This window comes from Pogona vitticeps, chromosome 2, assembly GCF_051106095.1.
Source record: "Pogona vitticeps strain Pit_001003342236 chromosome 2, PviZW2.1, whole genome shotgun sequence".
NCBI lineage: Eukaryota > Metazoa > Chordata > Lepidosauria > Squamata > Agamidae > Pogona > Pogona vitticeps.
Window position 1 is genome coordinate 310,578,092 of NC_135784.1, and position 18,570 is coordinate 310,596,661.

General features: G+C 43.7%; 2 protein-coding genes across 7 annotated transcripts in view; one reads left to right on the forward strand and one right to left on the reverse strand.

Moving 5' to 3' along the window:
- FAM219A (family with sequence similarity 219 member A) overlaps positions 1–13,231 on the reverse strand; it is an 80,218-nt gene extending 66,987 nt beyond the window's left edge. Inside the window, exon 1 of one of the 4 annotated variants that reach the window (XM_072993020.2) lies at positions 13,047–13,231. In XM_072993020.2, the coding sequence (XP_072849121.2) occupies positions 13,047–13,106 (60 nt within the window). In that variant the 5' untranslated portion in view covers positions 13,107–13,231. The remainder of the gene's footprint in view (positions 1–13,046) is intronic. The other 3 variants (XM_072993018.2, XM_072993022.2, XM_072993021.2) reach the window with 3 other exon arrangements.
- A 591-nt stretch (positions 13,232–13,822) lies between these two features.
- The window catches only part of DNAI1 (dynein axonemal intermediate chain 1), a 161,074-nt gene continuing 156,326 nt past the window's right edge, over positions 13,823–18,570 (forward strand). The window contains exon 1 of one of the 3 annotated variants that reach the window (XM_078384177.1): positions 13,823–13,956. In XM_078384177.1, the coding sequence (XP_078240303.1) occupies positions 13,924–13,956 (33 nt within the window). In that variant the 5' untranslated portion in view covers positions 13,823–13,923. The remainder of the gene's footprint in view (positions 13,957–18,570) is intronic. The other 2 variants (XM_072993016.2, XM_072993017.2) reach the window with 2 other exon arrangements.

Genomic DNA, 18,570 nt, shown 5'->3' on the forward strand with positions numbered 1-18,570 from the left:
CAAAACAACAACCAAGGAATTTAATTTTGATTTTGTCATGCAAAATCAACATATGCAACACTTTGCAGAGCAATGCAAGTAAAAATTACACTTCAGTTTAAACTGCACACTTTAAACTGCTGGCAAATTTAAAGAGGTAAAAAAAGGGGCTGGAAAGGAAGGAAAAAAAAGGAAAGATAAAGAGTTCCAGATCTGATGGCTGTTCACGGGTTTTAGATTTATTTCAGTGTGAGCATTTGTGGATCAAAATTGCTTCTTCAAATAAAAGGAGTGAAAGTATGCATTCTCAATATGTCTGAAGAAGTGAATTTCTATTCATGAAAATGAACATTGAAATAAACGTGTTAGTATTTAAAGTGCCATGATTTTTACCTTTCCTTCATTTCCCCCCTCACTCCATTTTCCCCAACCTGCTGAGACAGGCTAACATTGCTCTCTCACTGGGAACAACCTGAATTTTATCCCCAGCAGCTTAACACTTGTTTGGTTTACAAGGGCCAGAAGTGGAGCATGTTTATTTCCACATTACAGAGTCCCTGATGATGATGCATGGCATCCAAGGGTTTTAATTCCTTTAGAGGAAAAATGCCTGGCTCTGCTTCTTTTGCTTTCTACAGACTGGAGAAGAAACATGCATGTTTTCTTCCACAGTCAGCTGCCAAGGCAGTGGATACTGCTCCTGTTGTGATTCTGACTTCCCAGTAGGAGATGAGCTAAATCTATTCATGTCTGAGCTGGATAATAGGTCAAATACTTTTCCCCCCCAAGGGTGTACATTTTGGTATTCTATACGGTCTTCGAAAATGCACGTTTTCTTAAAATGGTGCACAAAGCATGTCGTGAAAGAATCTAGAGATGAGACTCTTTAAAACCCAGTAAAAACATTAAAATAATCAAAATTTAACAATCCATGTTAAAAACACTAGGTGAGGAATACAACTTGGACAGAAATCTTCACTTGTCCTTTCAGACAAGCATCCAGAATTGCCACAATTCCCTTTCTCACTTATAAAGACTGCCAGACAAAAAAAAGGCTGTCAACTCTTTGTCTAAGAAGACTTGGGAGAGCAATCCTAATACCCATCACAGCTGAAATGTGAAATCTGCATATCTCACCTGAGTCTGCAACCCCCCCGCCCCCCGATTCAGAAACTTGCTTTTAACTAAGGAGCCATGATTTTTGGAACTTTTATGTTTCTTCTGCACTACCTAGAGCTCTTTGGTGCCTAGCTTGACAAAGATCTATACAGGTCAAAAGCTAGCTTATTCAGCTAATAACACTATCACTCACCCTTGACTAATAAACTGCCAAAGATTTCATCATATTATCAAATAATTCCTTTAATTTGCAAGGATTGATTGATTGATTGATTGCACAGAATAAAGCGACAGAACACAGCAAACTTGAATGACTGCTAACCTGTTTCATGGATGTTTGGCAGTTTTAAGCCTTGATGCGCTATTCATGTTTTTCCTAACGATCAGCCAGTTTTACCTTACCTGTATTATGTATGATCACAGAAAACATTCACAGGGCTACCAAATTCCTCACTGAGGTACAGTGGGGTCTTGACTTGAGAACTTAATCCGTATTGGAAGGCGGTTCTCAAGTCAAAAAGTCTGTAGGTCAAGTCTCCATTGACCTACAGTGCATTGAAAACCGATTAATCCCGTAACAGGCCGTTTTTGTTCCATTTTGTTTTTTTTCTGGTCTGTAAGTCAATTCTCAGGCTGCAAGTCAAACCTAAATTTTGCGGCCAGAGAAGTCTGTAACTCAAAAAGTCTGTAAGTCAAGCCGTCTGTAAGTCAAGGTCCACTGTATATAATGGAGTCAAGACAACCAAAACCAACAAATCAACAGGGATAAATGATGGTTGTTATAGGTTTTTCAGGCTGTTTGGCCATGTTCTTAAGGTTTTTCTTCCTAACGTTTCGCCAGTCTCTGTGGCCGGCATCACCAGAGGACAGGAGTCAGAACTCTGTCTGTGCTCTGGTGCAGTTTGTGGGATAGTTGAGTATTTATAGCTGTGGGATACTCAACAGGCTTCTAACTAGCTTTGTGTAGCAATGTTTTAGCCATGCACATCTATCCCAGCTTGTTCACCCAGAAAAACAGAGAAGCACAACATAATCAAAACAGTCTTTTCAAGACTCACTTTTATTACCAGAAGAGGTTACGGAAGGGGGGGGGGGATGATGCTGCCTAAAGATGTCAATTTGGATAATAATTAATTAAAAGTTATACTGTTTGGGAAAGAGTGCCAGATCTACCACTCTTTCCCAAACAGTGTAACTTTGTATTATTTATTTTCTAAATTGACAGTTTTAGGACTGCATCACCACAAACACCATAGTTACTGAAAGACAGATAATCAATACACTTAACGGTCAGATGCGGTTTGGAAAGTTTTAGAGACAAGGAAACCTTCAGATATGGCTTTCACAGACATGCTTAGAAACCTCTCAGCTGAAAAGAGTCTTAAACTACACATTCCTAATTGCAATTAAGTTTCCATGAAAGAGGCTTTATTGTGCAATAGCCCCACCTCGCCTGCTGAATTTGCAGAATTGGGGAAAACTCCAAATGACATCATCTTCTGTTTCCAGCCTCTTGATGCTTCTCCACCACTTTTAAGGAGGAACCGATGGAAGAGAGGCAGAACACCTTTTGAACAGGCAGTGCTAGCATTCCTCTTTCTGAAAGAACCTCCGGAATGGAAAGGTGCTGCAGTGACCTTCTCCAAGAAAGAAGGAAACATCGGAATGACAAGAACAGCCAATTGTCCCTGCTCTTCGTCGTCGTTTAGTCGGGTCCGACTCTTCGTGACCCCATGGACCAGAGCACGCCAGGCCAGATTGGAATTGTCCCCGCTACCGTGCACTAAACAAGACCATTCCCTCATGGAGTCTGAAGAGCAAGGGAGAAAGGATCAAATGTGATAAAGGTGCTGGATCATAAACGCTTCTTTGCATCTGCTCCCAGGGAAGCTGTTATTGAAGGCTGAATTCTCATAAATTGAGACTTAATCCAGACAAGAGAGAGGTGGTCCTAGTCAGAACAGATATTGACTCTGGAATCAAAATTCAACTGGCTTTGGACATAGGAGGACTTGCTTTGAAGGCTCAAAAGATTGCTCTGCATATGGATGCACAGCCATGGCATCTGTTCTGACTGAGGTCAATTCTGACCAAGTGCCTTGATTACATTTAGACAGCATAAGTGTATTTATTCCACATGTGGCTACCTCTAAAAAGTCTATAGAAATTAGCACTGTTTGAGAAAGGTGATCTGTGTTCTCCTACAGGATCATGATATCCCTTCCCTTCAACTACTGCATACCCCTACATTCTGAAAATCTTTTTTTTAATTGCTTAAAAAAAAGGAACCAGTTTTTGGAATAATAAAAATTCCAACCCTTGTATATTTTTCTGCCCAGACAAATTAATGAATCTAGGGATTGAGCCAGATTTTACATTGTTGAAAGAGTGAAACTGGAAAAGACTAGTCTCTGCATGATATTCTGCTATAATGAAACCTAATATAATATTTAATTTCAGTATCTCTATCCTTCTGATGGCAGAAAGCAAGGAGGAATTAAAGAACCTCTTAATGAGGGTGAAAGAGAAGAGCGCCAAAAATGGTCTGAAACTCAACATCAAAAAAAAACTAAGATCATGGCCACTGGTCCCATCACCTCCTGGCAAACAGAAGGGGAAGATATGGAGGCAGTGACAGATTTTACTTTCTTGGGCTCCATGATCACTGCAGAGGGTGACAGCAGCCACGAAATTAAAAGACACCTGCTTTGTGGGAGGAAAGCAATGAGAAACCTAGACAGTGTCTTAAAAAGCAGAGACATCACCTTGCCGACAAAGGTCCACATAGTCAAATGGATCCTAAGCAGCAACAAGTTATTTATATCAACTCTAAAGGAATTTCCAGGTAGGCCTTTGCCTCTTTATTTATTTATTTATTTATTTATTTATTTATTTATTTATTTATTACCTATCAAGTTACAGTACCTTGGATCTATAAATGAATTAAATACTTAATGGAGATTGTGTCATGCCAAAAGATACACAAACACTCTGGTTCAGAAGATTCAAATGGGGTGTTTTAATCAACACGTAAACAGGGGGGATTGGTTTTGTTGGGCCAACTGTAGGGCTAAATGTTCACTTAACATGAAAAATGTCTTCTTCAGAGTTTCCCCTCTGCATGTGCCATGATTACAACCATAATCTAGAATAGCTCAGATATGCCCTTTGTTTAATTCAGTTGCCTGGAGTACTGAGGTCTTAGAATGCCAGTGAAGAAGTCCTATAGCAATTTCTGCTCACAAAAGCTTGGAAGTGGAAACCTCTTCCTTATGAGCAGTTCAGCCCCTCCACACGCTCAGTAGAGCAATAGGCAGAACTAGAGTGGCCCACCGGATGCAGCGAATCTGACAATGCAGCCCCTGTCCCCCACCAATTGTTTCTCTTGCAAGAGCTCTTGTACTGAGAATTAAGAGGCATTCTCTCACAACTACCACCACCAGAGTGGTGAGCAATTAAGACGCCACCCAAAACAAACAAGGGACAACAAATACAGTATGCTCTCAATATAAAGGGCATATATATAGAACACTTCATAAAGCTGGTTGCAAGCACAGGACCTTTCTTGCCATAGCTTGCCATATGTGAAGAACCTATATAGAAAACCTTGCAAACCCTCTGTCAACCTGCACTCCTTCTCCATTTTCTGTCCTTGGGGGTTCTGACTTCTGACAGTCTTTGCTTGCAAAAAGGATTTCTGATAGTGAGTTTGCGATCTGAAGACAAGGTTCTGCTTGCTACAGGACAAATCTGCACACTTGATGCACGCAAAGCAAATCAGAGAGGGAGAAATGGTTTTGTGTGAAGAAACTTTGGGGCAGGAGAAAAAAAGACATGGCTTCATATGCAATATGGGCCCCAACCTACAATTTCAATCTGAGCTGTACTTTACTCAAGTTTTAAAAATATATCTCACCTGTGCCCCAGATTTCCAAAATGTAGAGATATGAGCATTCACACCAGGATACAAAGACTGAACTGGAAGTCAGCAGTCACAATGAAAACATCAAGAGAAAGAAGGTTATCAGTCATCAAGAGTAACTCACCAAAAGGGTAGCTGGAAGGTGGAACACAATGTGCTCATCTGGACAGTTTTCTTAAACTGCAGAAATATACCTTTTACAAAAAACTTTATTCTATTAAACATGCTCTCCACTATCTCAGCACCAAAATTTCACAATGTCAAAGCAACACATATTAAGGCCTCAAAACAAAAGGCATCTAAACAAGATTACGAGAAGAGAAATTTCAAAGATACGATACGCTGTATAAATGTTGCACCAATATACCAACTTGTTACCAATTTCTTCCTCCCTCCTACATTTTATATATGCATTTATTAAATAGGGGGAAACTATTCTGGCCTGGAAGTGAAAGGAAAATCCAATGCTGCAAAGAAGAATACTGCATAGGAACCTGGAATGTAAGATCTATGAACGTTGGGAAGCTGGAGGTGGTCAAACAGGAGATGGCAAGAATAAACATCGACATCCTGGGCATCAGTGAACTAAAATGGACAGGAATGGGCGAATTCAGCTCAGATGATTATCATATCTACTATTGTGGGCAAGAATCCCGTAGAAGGAATGGAGTAGCCCTCATAGTCAACAAAAGAGTGGGAAAAGCTGTAATGGGATACAATCTCAAAAATGATAGAATGATGTCAATACGAATCCAAGGCAGACCATTCAACATCACAATAATCCAAGTTTATGCACCAACCAGCATTGCTGAGGAGACTGAAATTGAACAATTCTATGAAGATTTACAACACCTTCTAGAACTGACACCAAAGAAAGATGTTCTTCTCATTCTAGGGGACTGGAATTCTAAAGTAGGGAGCCAAGAGATAAAAGGAACAACAGGGAAGTTTGGCCTTGGAGTTCAGAATGAAGCAGGACAAAGGCTAATAGAGTTTTGTCAAGAGAATAAGCTGGTCATCACAAACACTCTTTTCCAACAACACAAGAGGCGACTCTATACATGGAAATCACCAGATGGGCAATATCGAAATCAGATTGATTATATTCTCTGCAGCCAAAGATGGAGAAGCTCTATACAGTCAGCAAAAACAAGACCTGGAGCTGACTGCGGTTCTGATCATCAGCTTCTCATAGCAAAATTCAAGCTTAGACTGAAGAGAGTAGGAAAAATCACTGGGCCACTCAGGTATAATCTAAACCAAATCCCTTATGAATACACAGTGGAAGTAAAGAACAGATTTAAGGAACTCGATTTGGTGGACAGAGTGCCTGAAGAACTTTGGATAGAGGCTCGTAACATTGTCCAGGAGGCAGCAACGAAAACCATCCCAAAGAAAAGGAAATGCAAGAAAGCAAAGTGGCTGTCCAACGAGGCCTTAGAAATAGCAGAGAGGAGAAGGGAAGCAAAATGCAAGGGAGATAGGGAAAGTTACAGAAACTTGAATGCAGACTTCCAAAGAATAGCAAGGAGAGACAAGAGGGCCTTCTTAAATGAACAATGCAAAGAAATAGAGGTAGATAACAGAAAAGGAAAGACCAGAGATCTGTTCAGGAAAATTGGACATATTAGAGGAACATTTTGCGCAAAGATGAACATGATAAAAGACAAAAATGGGAACGACCTAACAGAAGCAGAAGACGTCAAGACGAGGTGGCAAGAATACACAGAGGAATTATATCAGAAAGATTTGGATATCCCGGACAACCCAGACAATGTAGTTGCTGACCTTGAGCCAGACATCCTGGAGAGCGAAGTCAAGTGGGCCTTAGAAAGCCTGGCTAACAACAAGGCCAGTGGAGGTGATGGCATTCCAGTTGAACTATTTAAAATCTTGAAAGATGATGCTGTTAAGGTGCTACATTCAATATGCCAGCAAGTTTGGAAAACTCAACAGTGGCCAGAGGATTGGAAAAGATCAGTCTACATCCCAATCCCAAAGAAAGGCAGTGCCAAAGAATGCTCCAACTACCGTACAATTGCACTCATTTCGCACGCTAGCAAGGTTATGCTCAAAATCCTACAAGGTAGGCTTCAGCAGTATGTGGACCGAGAACTCCCAGAAGTACAAGCTGGATTCCGAAGAGGCAGAGGAACTCGAGACCAAATTGCTAACTTGCGCTGGATTATGGAGAAAGCCAGAGAGTTCCAGAAAAATATCTACTTCTGCTTCATTGACTATGCAAAAGCCTTTGACTGTGTGGACCACAGCAAACTATGGCAAGTTCTTAAAGAAATGGGAGTGCCTGACCACTTTATCTGTCTCCTGAGAAACCTATATGTGGGACAGGAAGCAACAGTTAGAACTGGTCATGGAACAACTGAGTGGTTCAAAATTGGGAAAGGAGTACGGCAAGGCTGTATATTGTCCCCCAGCTTATTTAACTTATATGCAGAATACATCATGCGGAAGGCTGGACTGGAAGAAACCCAAGCCGGAATTAAGATTGCCGCAAGAAATATCAACAACCTCCGATATGCAGATGATACCACTCTGATGGCAGAAAGTGAGGAGGAATTAAAGAACCTTGTAATGAGAGTGAAAGAGGAGAGTGCAAAAAACGGTCTGAAACTCAACATCAAAAAAACTAAGATCATGGCCACTGGTCCCATCACCTCCTGGGAAATAGAAGGGGAAGATATGGAGGCAGTGTCAAATTTTATCTTCCTGGGCTCCATGATCACTGCAGATGGAGACAGCAGCCCTGAAATTAAAAGGCGCCTTCTTCTTGGGAGGAAAGCGATGACAAATCTTGACAGCATCTTGAAAAGCAGAGACATCACCTTGCCAACAAAAGTCCGAATAGTCAAAGCTATGGTTTTTCCTGTCGTGATGTATGGAAGTGAGAGCTGGACCATAAAGAAAGCAGACCGCCGAAGAATTGATGCCTTTGAATTGTGGTGCTGGAGGAGGCTCTTGAGAATCCCCTGGACTGCAAGGAGAACAAACCTATCAGTTCTAAAGGAAATCAACCCTGAATGCTCACTTGAAGGACAGATCCTGAAGCTGAGGCTCCAGTACTTTGGCCATCTCATGAGAAGAAAAGAGTCCTTGGAAAAAACCTTGATGTTAGGAAGGTGTGATGGCAAGAGGAGAAGGGGACGACCGAGGATGAGATGGCTGGACAGTGTCTGCGAAGCAACCAACATGAACCTGACACAACTCCGGGAGGCAGTAGAGGACAGGAGGGCCTGGCGTGCTCTGGTCCATGGGGTCACGAAGAGTCGGACACGACTAAACGACTAAACAAACAAATTCTGGTGTAGAAAATAGCCAATGTGTAAAAAAAAAAATCAACCTGATAATAAAAGCAAACTGAAATAATTAGTATCATATAAGAATAGGGCAGACTAAATTTCAAAGAAGGGAGATACAATAAGCAGAATAAAATGGCCCTAGTACCATGCCTAAGGCTTAAAGAACAAGGAAGCTAAACACACTTACTGCAGACAGAGTGCCAAAATCTGAGTAACTATCTCATGTCCCATACAGCCACACCCCTAAAAGTGGGCAGATATGCAGAAAGATCTCCAGTGTCAGACAGAACTGGTTGGTTTTCACTTAACCAGTTAGATTTTTGCCAACTACTTGTCAAATTCTTCCAAAAGGCAAATACTGCCACTTATTCTGTAGAATGCATACTCATTTCCATAATATAATCTGAAGCCCTAAATCAAGCCTCAGCTGTTTTGCCTACATTTTCACAACCAAGTAGGGTTTTTTCATCTGTGTTTGAGCAGCATGCTAAAACCAGCAGAATTGCTTATGGACGTTGCAAATAACAAGGAAATGCATGTGATTTAGTTAGAACAGAAAAATACAGCTCACGCTTGATGCCTCAGTAGACTTTGCAAGTCTCTGCTAACACGAAACTGCTGTCAAACTGACATTTCAAAATCCAGTTATCAGAATCTTGAAGACATGAAAGACATATGTCTGAAGACACATAGGCAGCTACTGTAATTTTGATGATAGGGATGCCATGATAACTAACACCAAATGTTTGGACTGAAAAGATTTTTTTTCATTATAAGATTTCTATGCTACCTTTCATCACAAGATTTTTAAGTTTCTAAGGATGTATACAACATATAAAATGTCAAACTTAATATTATGCAAAATTATAAAAAATATAAACATAAAAATACACAGTAAATGATAACAAAAACTTCAGATATATACATAAATGGTCAGACTTAACAACCTGAAGCAGCTGGAGGAAAAAGATACATCTCAATGAGGTGCCAAAACCATCATAAGTAAGGTGCCAGGTATACCTTTCTTGGAAGAACATTGCAGAGCCAGCATGCTGCCACAGACAAATCCTTCTTCTTCCAATGATATAATGCACACCACAAAAGCAAAGAATGAAATAGGGGCCCCAGGGAAAGATCTTAAGGCATGGATGAACAGTTAGGAGAAGGGCAGTCATGTCATTAACTCCCCCCCCCCAAATCACAAATTTCATATTGCTTATTTTTTTTCATAGCAACTTTTCCACTCTTACATTTTTTCATGTAATTACTTAGTAGAAATAGAGTTCAAATAGTTTTGAATAAATTTGTCTAAAAATGGAATTAAATAAAACAGTGCATTATATACAATGACAGTAAATATGGAGGTAACTCAGAACCCTAAACCATAGAATATAAATCATGGTTCACCTGGTGTAGGAAAATTAATCTTTCAAAAAATGTCAGTGCTTCTCTCTCTTCAGTTTTCCAATTATAAATTTTCAAAGTAACATTTTTCCATAAAACCCTCATCAATAGAAAACAGTTTATGGATTTCAACCATATGGACTCTAGGAAATTTAGACTGCTAAAGGCAAGTACCAACATTCTAAGAAAGATATTAGACAGTAAGTGTTGCTCTTTTAGAATAGGAATTAAAATTCTGGCAGGCAAGTTCTGCACTAGCTAGTTCTTGTTTTCAAGAACAGCTCCACATATAATATATTACAGTACTTCTGAAAACTCTGACATTTGACCAGTTTACCCATGAAGCACAGGTACAAAATGGAAGTTCAATATCTGAACAAATTATGAGTCTACCAAAATCAATTAATTAAAGAATTTTCAGAGATTTGAGAATTTGTCTCTGAAACATTGAGTAGACAGTCAAAAATCATACAGATAAAATAACAGATCTTTAAAAATCAAGACCATATATGCCCAAAGGAATCAAACTTCCATTTCTCTTTCAACATTGTTTAAGCACAAGGACAGAACACAAAATACCAGGAAAATGAGAAGGAAGGGTACATCCAGAATTGCACACAGAAAGCAGCCAGTAGAGCTATACATTCAGCCTAATGGTTACTGATTGGTAAACAGGAAAACAGTCCAGTCAATTTCCTGGTATGCATCCCATTAATATCTTGATATGACAAGGCACTCTGATCCCTCTCTTATCATGCAAGAAAAGAAATGGAAAAGATAACCTGAGCTTTCCCCCATGTGCCAAATTTATGTTTACAAACTGTCTGTAACATGACAAAGAGTATCTGGTTACAAAATGAGATGGGCTATCTAACCAATATTGTATGAACACAAAGAGAAGAGCTGAGAATGGAATAAAACAACTGAAATATTCCAGATGTGTAGAAGCCAATGGGTTGTGCCTAGCAGTACAAAACACAATTTCAGACATTGCAAACAATTTGGATCTATAGAGAAAGTGCAGATATCTAAGAATCAGATATGTTTCTAAAGCTCTTTTTCAAAAAAAGCAGGGCTGAGGTAGATTAATTGGTACACAGGGCTATGAGAAAGCATAGCAACAGATTCCCACCTTCTAGGAATGAACTGCAGAACAGGGTGGTGCAATGCCATCCATCCATCCATTTATTTTATTTATTTATATCCTGCCCATCTGATCAATTGACCATTCTGGTCCATGTATTTGCTCTACTTTCCCAAGAGCATCTGCCGAACACACTTTCAGAACCATCGGAAGGGACAGCAACCTAGTGAATAGCACTGTGCTTTTCAAAGTTCTCACACTTTGGGGGGACAACAGGTTCTGAAAAGCAAACCTTCTTTTTCATTCAAACCCCGTCCAAGCTCCAAGGATGCTTTCTGAAAAGCAATGATGACTCCCTGCAATTCCCAGCATGGCAAAGATTCTGGACTCATGACTGACAGTGTACAGACATAAAGGAACAGGCCGGAGTTGTACTCAGTCTGTTCTTTCTCCTACTGCCTGTAGATGCTGCCCACATGCAATATTTATCCCCCTCCAATTCCATGCTTACAAAAGGATTACGTCACCAGCCAGCCAGAAAAGGATCCAAAACATCCAGTCATGCTGGGATCTTTTTCTGCTGGCTGGTCGTGCATGAGGCCTCAATGAAACCATCAACCAGACTGGAGGAAATAGACCTCCGAAAGCCTGTCCTCACAGAACATGAGATCCCTAAGAAGAGTGGGGGTTTTGGGTGGTGGTGGTGAAGGAACAGAGCAGATGGAAGGATCCTCACAAAAACTCATTTCTTGCTCCCCCTTCCAAAACCCTGAGTCAGTCAGGAAAAGCTGCTCCTTGTCCCCCTTCTTACACTGGCATTACAATGTGCCCAACAGTCGATGACCTCCCTCCCCCCAATACACACAGACACACTCCTTTTCCAGTGCCAAGATTTCTTTCCAGTACAGAGAAGAAAGGGATCATCCTAGTCTTGATTATATTGAAAGCAAGGGAAGGAGAATAGTATGGGGGGGGGATGTCTGTTTCCACTCTTCAACGGGTGGAAGTAAGAGCCTCTCCCCTGGCCTTGTTATGTTTAGGACACGGGTATAAAGGCTCGCGTGACCCTAGCAGGATTTCTCCCAGAGAGGAAATGGCAGCACTGGTCTTCAAGGGTTCAAGGAGCCCATGCCAGCTCCCCAATTCTGCTGGTGAAGAAGCATCCTCACTGGGGCCCTGAAGCCAGAGGCCATCCTCAATCCCTGCGCGCTTGGGCGGCATGCAGGTGTATCTGCATGGGGTGGGGAGGCAGAGCAGCCCCTCCAGGTGCATATTTTGTAGGGGCTTCATTCCCAACCATGCTTCTTAAATGAGGTGGCAGGGCCATGCATGCAGACCAAGGAGTTTGTGTGTGTGTGTGTGAGGGGGGGGCTTAGAAAAGCTCTTAAAACCCCAACCCAACTAAAGGACCTGCTTTCATCACCCAACTTGGAACGACTCTCCCGGTCCAAACCCTGAGTCAAGGTTTTGGAAAATGTCCTATTAGTGTTCGAAACTGCCTTGGGTCCTTTTGAGGTGAAAGGGAGGGATAGAAATATTTTAAATAAAACCAAAGGGGAGAGCCCCCGCCACCAACAGGGTTACTATTTGGTTGTGTGTGTGTACCCCCCCCCCCGATCTTTCCTCTCCCTCATGTCTCCCCGGGGGGGGGGGGTTGCCCTCACTTCTTTCCTCCCCAACCCCAGAACCCGGCTTGCCGCAGAGGTGGAGCCCAGCCGACCCCCACACGGTCCAGGGCGTGCGTGCGTGTCTATCTTTGTGTGTTTGTGTGTGTGTGTGAGAGAGAGAGAGAGACACAGACCCTCCCCCCCGCCTCCCTCCTTTCCCCCTCAAGGGGCGGAAAGCAATGGAGGCAGGGCGCCTCCCTCTCTCCCTCCCTGGGAGGGTGATTTTGGGGGGGGGGGAGAGCGAAGGAAACGGGAGAGAAGAAAGCCAGCGCTGCCCCCCCCTCACGACAGGACAGACTTGAGGGGGGGGGTTGGGGAGCCGAGGGAGGCGGCTCGGAGGCGCCACACAAAGAGGCCGCCGCCGTTCCTCCCTCCTGGGCCCCGGGAGAGCCTTCCCCCCCTCCCACGGCGTTTCCCTCGCCCCCCCCGCCCCCCGAGGAGAAGGACGGTTGTTTCCCTCAGAAGGGGCTCCCTCGTCGCCTCACGACGGGCCCGGCGGAGGGCAGGGCCCCGGCCATCCCTCCCTTCTAACCGGTCGAGGGTCGGGGACTCACCAGCGGCTGCATCTCGGCTCGCACGGCGGGCACTTGGAAGCGGTCGATCTCCTCCATCATGATGCCGGCGGGCGAAGGGCCGGGGCCGGGGCCGGGGCCGGGCCGAGGGCGGGCAGGCAGGCCAAGGAAAGGAAGGCGGCTCCTCTCACCACCACCACCGCCGCCGCCTCGGCCTCCTTCTCCTCCTCAGGGTCGCTGGGGCTCGGCGCAGGGAGGCCTCTGCCTCATCCCCTCAGAGGCGTCGCCCGGGCGCGCGGAGGATGCTGCCGAGGGGTCGCCGCCGACGCCTCTCAACCGCCAGGCTCCAGCCGGCCGCCGTGACTCAGCCCCCCGCCCTGCGCCCTGTCCTCGCAACGCGCAGGCGCGGCCGCTGACAGCAGCCCCACCCACTCTCCTCCCTCCCCTCACGAGACGCTTCCTTCCGGCTCCCCAAACTGGTCCGCAGGAGCGACCGAAGACCGGCGTGAGCCACGCCCACTTAATCTGCATATTCATAAGCGGGACCGACGGGCCGGGCGCTCTATAAAGGCGAAGGGGCGGGGCTTCGAGCGCCACGGACCCTCCTCCTCCTCCTCCTCATGAATTATTCATCAAACGGGCCTTTCGGGGTCCCTCCAAAGGTTAGGAGGCGAGGTCAGGGTCGTACCACTCGAAGACGCCGAGGGGGGGAGAGAAAGGAAAGATGGGAGCTTCCAATCCAACCCATCTCAGAGCGGCCGTCTTTTCCCCCTCGCCGCTCTGACCTGAAAACTGGAGAAGGGAGACGGAGCCTACTTCCGGTTGGTTGCCATGGAAGCCGAAGTCAACTTCCGGCGGCTGTCGGCGAGCCGGGAGGACTTGAACGGAGGAGGGAGGCGGTGGGCGAAGCGCCGCAATTATGCCTCCGAAGGAGAAAACCAAGCGCAAACAGGTAGGCGCCGCCGTGACGTCGTCGCCCCCCGTGACGTCAGCCCGCTGCCTCGTGACGTCAGCCCCTGCAGGATCCGGATGGGGTAGGTGGGTGGGGGTAAAAAGCGCAAGCCGAAGGTGGCTCCCGCTAAAGCCACGGTTTGGCTTCCCGTTGCAAAAGCCCCAAGGCTGGCCTTGTGGAGAATGAATGGAGAGTTCCTAGGACTCTGGGGAACAGGGTTCGAATCCCCCGCTCAGCCCTAGCAACTCACTGGCCGTGGTGAACTGAAATACCCCTGAAATACCTCATTTACTTTGAAAGCCCCTGTTAGGATCACGGTGAGTTGGTTCTGACCTGACAGCGCAAAACACACACACACATGCCTCTGTGTGCGGGACCCCCCCCCCTTGATCAATCGACATAAGGAAGACAACCGCACATTCAACAAGCCGTTGTGCATGTGGAAAAAGCCGACAGGATTTTGGACCTTCAGTATATATTCAGAAGTTTTAGGAAATCTTTTCGATCACATCTACAAAACAAGAATCCTTCCTAAAATTTGCCTGAGATGCACCTCTATTCTCTCTTTCTCTATTATATAATTTGTTAACAGGGTGGAATACAAATTAAAGATATATAGTGGTTTACTATGTAATAAATGAGAAACAATAATTTAATGTATAAACAGATGACATAGAAGTTGAAAAGTTTATTACCTAAAAAGGAAAAATGCCAAAGCTTGTAGTAACTACAGAATGGCAAGACAGTTAACAAGCCTTTTCTTTAATGTATTCTCAAAAGGCTTTCACGGCCAGGATCCAATGGTTGTTGTAGGTTTTTCGGGCTCTCTGGCCGTGTTCCGGAGGTTTTTCTTCCTAACATTTCACCAATCTCTGTGGCCAGCATCTTTAGGGGTCACTGGTCCTTGTGGCTGGGTAGAGTACCAGTGATCACTGCACACAAAAGGCCAGGTAATTACACCCATCAATCACACTGACAGATCATCTCTCCCCCTTATCACAACAGTACACCCACAACAAAAAAACACCCTGATCACCATAATCACCCAACCTCCTGAGAAGGACAGAAAGCTAATTCCACAGCAATAAATACTCAACTATCCCACAAACGGACTCCTGTCCTCTGAAGATGCCGTCCATGGAGACTGGTGAAATGTTAGGAAGAAAAACCTCAAGAACATGGCCAGACAGCCCAAAAAACCAACAACTTTTTGTTGAAGTTTTCCTTAAAAGGAATACTTGGCAGAATGTACAAGTGCAGAGAAAAGGCAGGAGACAAACAGTTTGGACACAGAGAGAAGTCTGGAACAAGGGAATCACTATTTTGTCTTCTTGAGCAAAGATGACATGACAAGAATGTGGATCTGTATGTTCAGTTGACTGTGCGAAAGCCTTTAACAAAAGTCAACCTGGCAAGCTGATGGAGTTTATGGTAAGCAAAGGTCTTTGTTCAAGAGATGTCGGGAACAGGTAGAGCAGTGCAAATGATCATGAAACAGCCTGTTGTTTAAGAGCTGCTGCATCTAAAGTCAGAATAGCCACGGTGACTTCCAGCTTCCTGGAGAAGGGAAATGGGGAGAAGAAGGACAGTCTTTTTCCACGGATACCTCAAGGGTCTCCTGATATGGGAGCCAGACCTGCCTCTGAGTCATCCTCTTGCTCCTTTTTCTGGCTTGTACCCTTTTTTCAGACCCCTGTTCCTGACATGTCAGTGTATTTAAGATAGGGCCTGAGTAACACAGGGTAGAAAAATCATGTGCAATTCTTTTTAAAAATCTGTCGGAATTGTTGCTATCTTCACGAGCATGTTTACCAACTTTAGCACAGCCATAGCTTCAGTAAATGCATTATCATTCCCTCCTTAATTTTTAAAAAAAACCCTTTCCAATAAGTCTCCTTGTTTCTTTAAAGGGTCCCAAGGGAACTTTGCCATATTTTGAGGCCTCACCAGCACACCTGACCCGTCCCATGCTCCTGCTGTAATGTGTTTGCTTGATTTATATTCATTTTATGTCTGATTCAGCAAAGTTGACTGCAGGATAGTTGACTGACAAGATACTCGAGCTGTGCATAACTGTTTGTCTCCAAGCTAGTGCCCCAAACCATCTTTATGTCAGTGTACAGTATAAATTTCTCTGATTCTATTTTTGACTCTAAACTGGTAGATAGGATAGCCAAATAGCATTGCATACACCTGGGGGACAGGAAAGTTCTAGGGGTCAGATCACACAGATCAATACCAATACTAATATCGTCAATGTAAATTGTTGTTTTAATTGTTTTTATGAATAATTTTATTGTGAGCCGCCCTGAGTAGATGTATGTCTAGAAAGGTGGGATAAAAATCTGATAGATAGATAGACAGACAGACAGACAGACAGACAGACAGATAGATAGATAGATAGATAGATAGATAGATAGATAGATAGATAGATAGATAGATAAAATACTTCTACACTATTGGGGAGCAGGCCAGATAGGTGGGGCTCGTCAGCCTTGGAAGGCAGCCCATCTAGGAGAAGGAAAACTCCAATTTCAAACCTCCACTGCCTTGTGGCTATATCCACCAATGGAAAAGGCTTCAGGAGTAAGTTGTTGTTGTTTAGTCATTTAGTCATGTTCGACTCTTCGTGACCCCATGGACCAGAGCATGCCAAGGCCTCAGGAGTAAACCTCGAGGCAAAATCCAGAGCTGGAGTCCGGGAGGCAGTTCATGTCATTCTGGCAACTCCTGCGATGTTACTGGAACCAGTTGTATTGGCTGTTGCCTTTCCGTTGGACTATTTCAGTGATATGGAGAGGGGGGATTTGCTGCTTGGGTAACAGCCTATCCTTCATATTATTTTACCCAGGCTTCGTGCTCTGGAGAGGACACTCATACAGACCACGTTACCGTAGTCTCCCGAGACTGAAGGATGCCTAACCAGTATAAAACAGTTTAGAGTGGCCTTTCAATTATCCACATTGCCAAAGCAGTGATATTTTTGGAACAATTTGGGCCAGTGAATGTAGGTATTGTGAAAACTATGTACTGATGGCACAAAGATAGTTCAGTTATGCATGACTCATGCCTGCCATATCCACGGAAGCCAAAGGCATGTAAGGAAGTCTCGAAAGTAAACAGTGTCTGGTATCTTAGTCATTATCCAGCAGATGTTTCCAGAGATTCCTTCTCTTTCAAGAAGTACAAGTGCAGCTCTGTATGTGTCAGGCATACAGTAGCTTCATGCAGGCACCTCGCTGAATAGTGTATAACCCAGTTGCCCTGCTGAGGCCAGCCATGGGAACATGAAAATGTGCTGTTAGGTGGGAAAAATAAAGTGATTTGAAATGTGTTGTGGCTGACATTTTTTTTTTTTTTGGATACCGTGGCAAGCATGACATCAAATCAAGTCTGAACTTTTGCTAGAAGAACTAAGCTAACCTTGTTTGTCCTTTGGCTACCTCACTGAAGACAAAACTCACTGGACAAGACAACAATACTAGGCAAAATTGAAGGCAGTAGGAAAAGAGGAAGACCGAATGTGAGATAAATTGACTCCCTAAAGGAAGCCACAGCCTTGAGTTTGCAAGAGCTGACCAGGATCTTAACCAGGGGTCTCAAACTGTGGCCCTCCAGATGTTCTTAGCCTACAGCTCCCAGAAGCCTTCAGCACCACCTCTGCTGGCCAGGATTTCTGGGAGTTGAAGTCCAAGAACATTTGGAGGACCACAGTTTGAGACCCCTGATCTTAACGATTAAACCTTTGGGAGGTTATCAATTCATAGGGTTACCATAAGTGGAAAGTGAGTTGACAGGATATAGCTGCAACAACATGATTATTTGAAATTGTAAAATAAGGAATTATCATGAATCTGCATAATTGCATACAGTATTGCATTAAAGCAAAGGAAAGAGGTATACAAACCCATTTTTACAGTTTCAGAGTACAGTATTTAGAACAAGATGCATATACTATAACTTGCTTTGACACAGTTTGGACCTATATGAGCCTGCTTCTCTTTCCCTGATTCCCCAGAGAAAGAGTTCTTCCTCCTCTTAATGGATGGCTTTCCAGACAGTGAAAGTAGTTTTCACTATCTCCCTCTGCTTAATTTTCTTTCCTAAAGCATCTTTCATGCAGGGCATCCTCTGCTGATTAACCCCTTGCAGCCCAGTAAGTATGTGCCAGTGGAAAGAATGAGCACAAACAAGCGTCAGCAGACCCGAGGAGATACCATCCAAGGCCTAAATGCGTAGCTCTGAAGGGATCTTCCTTAGCTTGTAAGCCTTTTGAAGACAGACTCTGCAAATATATTTAGGAAAATTGCGAGGAGCCATTCTGAGAGCCCACCCCCCACCCCCCCGGCTTGCTTTTGGATTATGTACAAGAATCACATACCTTTTTTTCCTTTCCATTTTTGTTATATTTCAACAAATTATCTTATCCATGTGCCAGTTTTAAACGTGGACAGAGAATCCTTTTCGGTTGTTCTTCAGTTCTGAAATTCTTTTCAGAGTCAAGAAATCTTAAATAGGAGCATCTTTTAAATCAATATACTGTAGAATACTCATATGGGGAGAAGCATTTAGAAGCTAAGGCTGCAGTCTTATACACACTTATTGAGAGTGAGA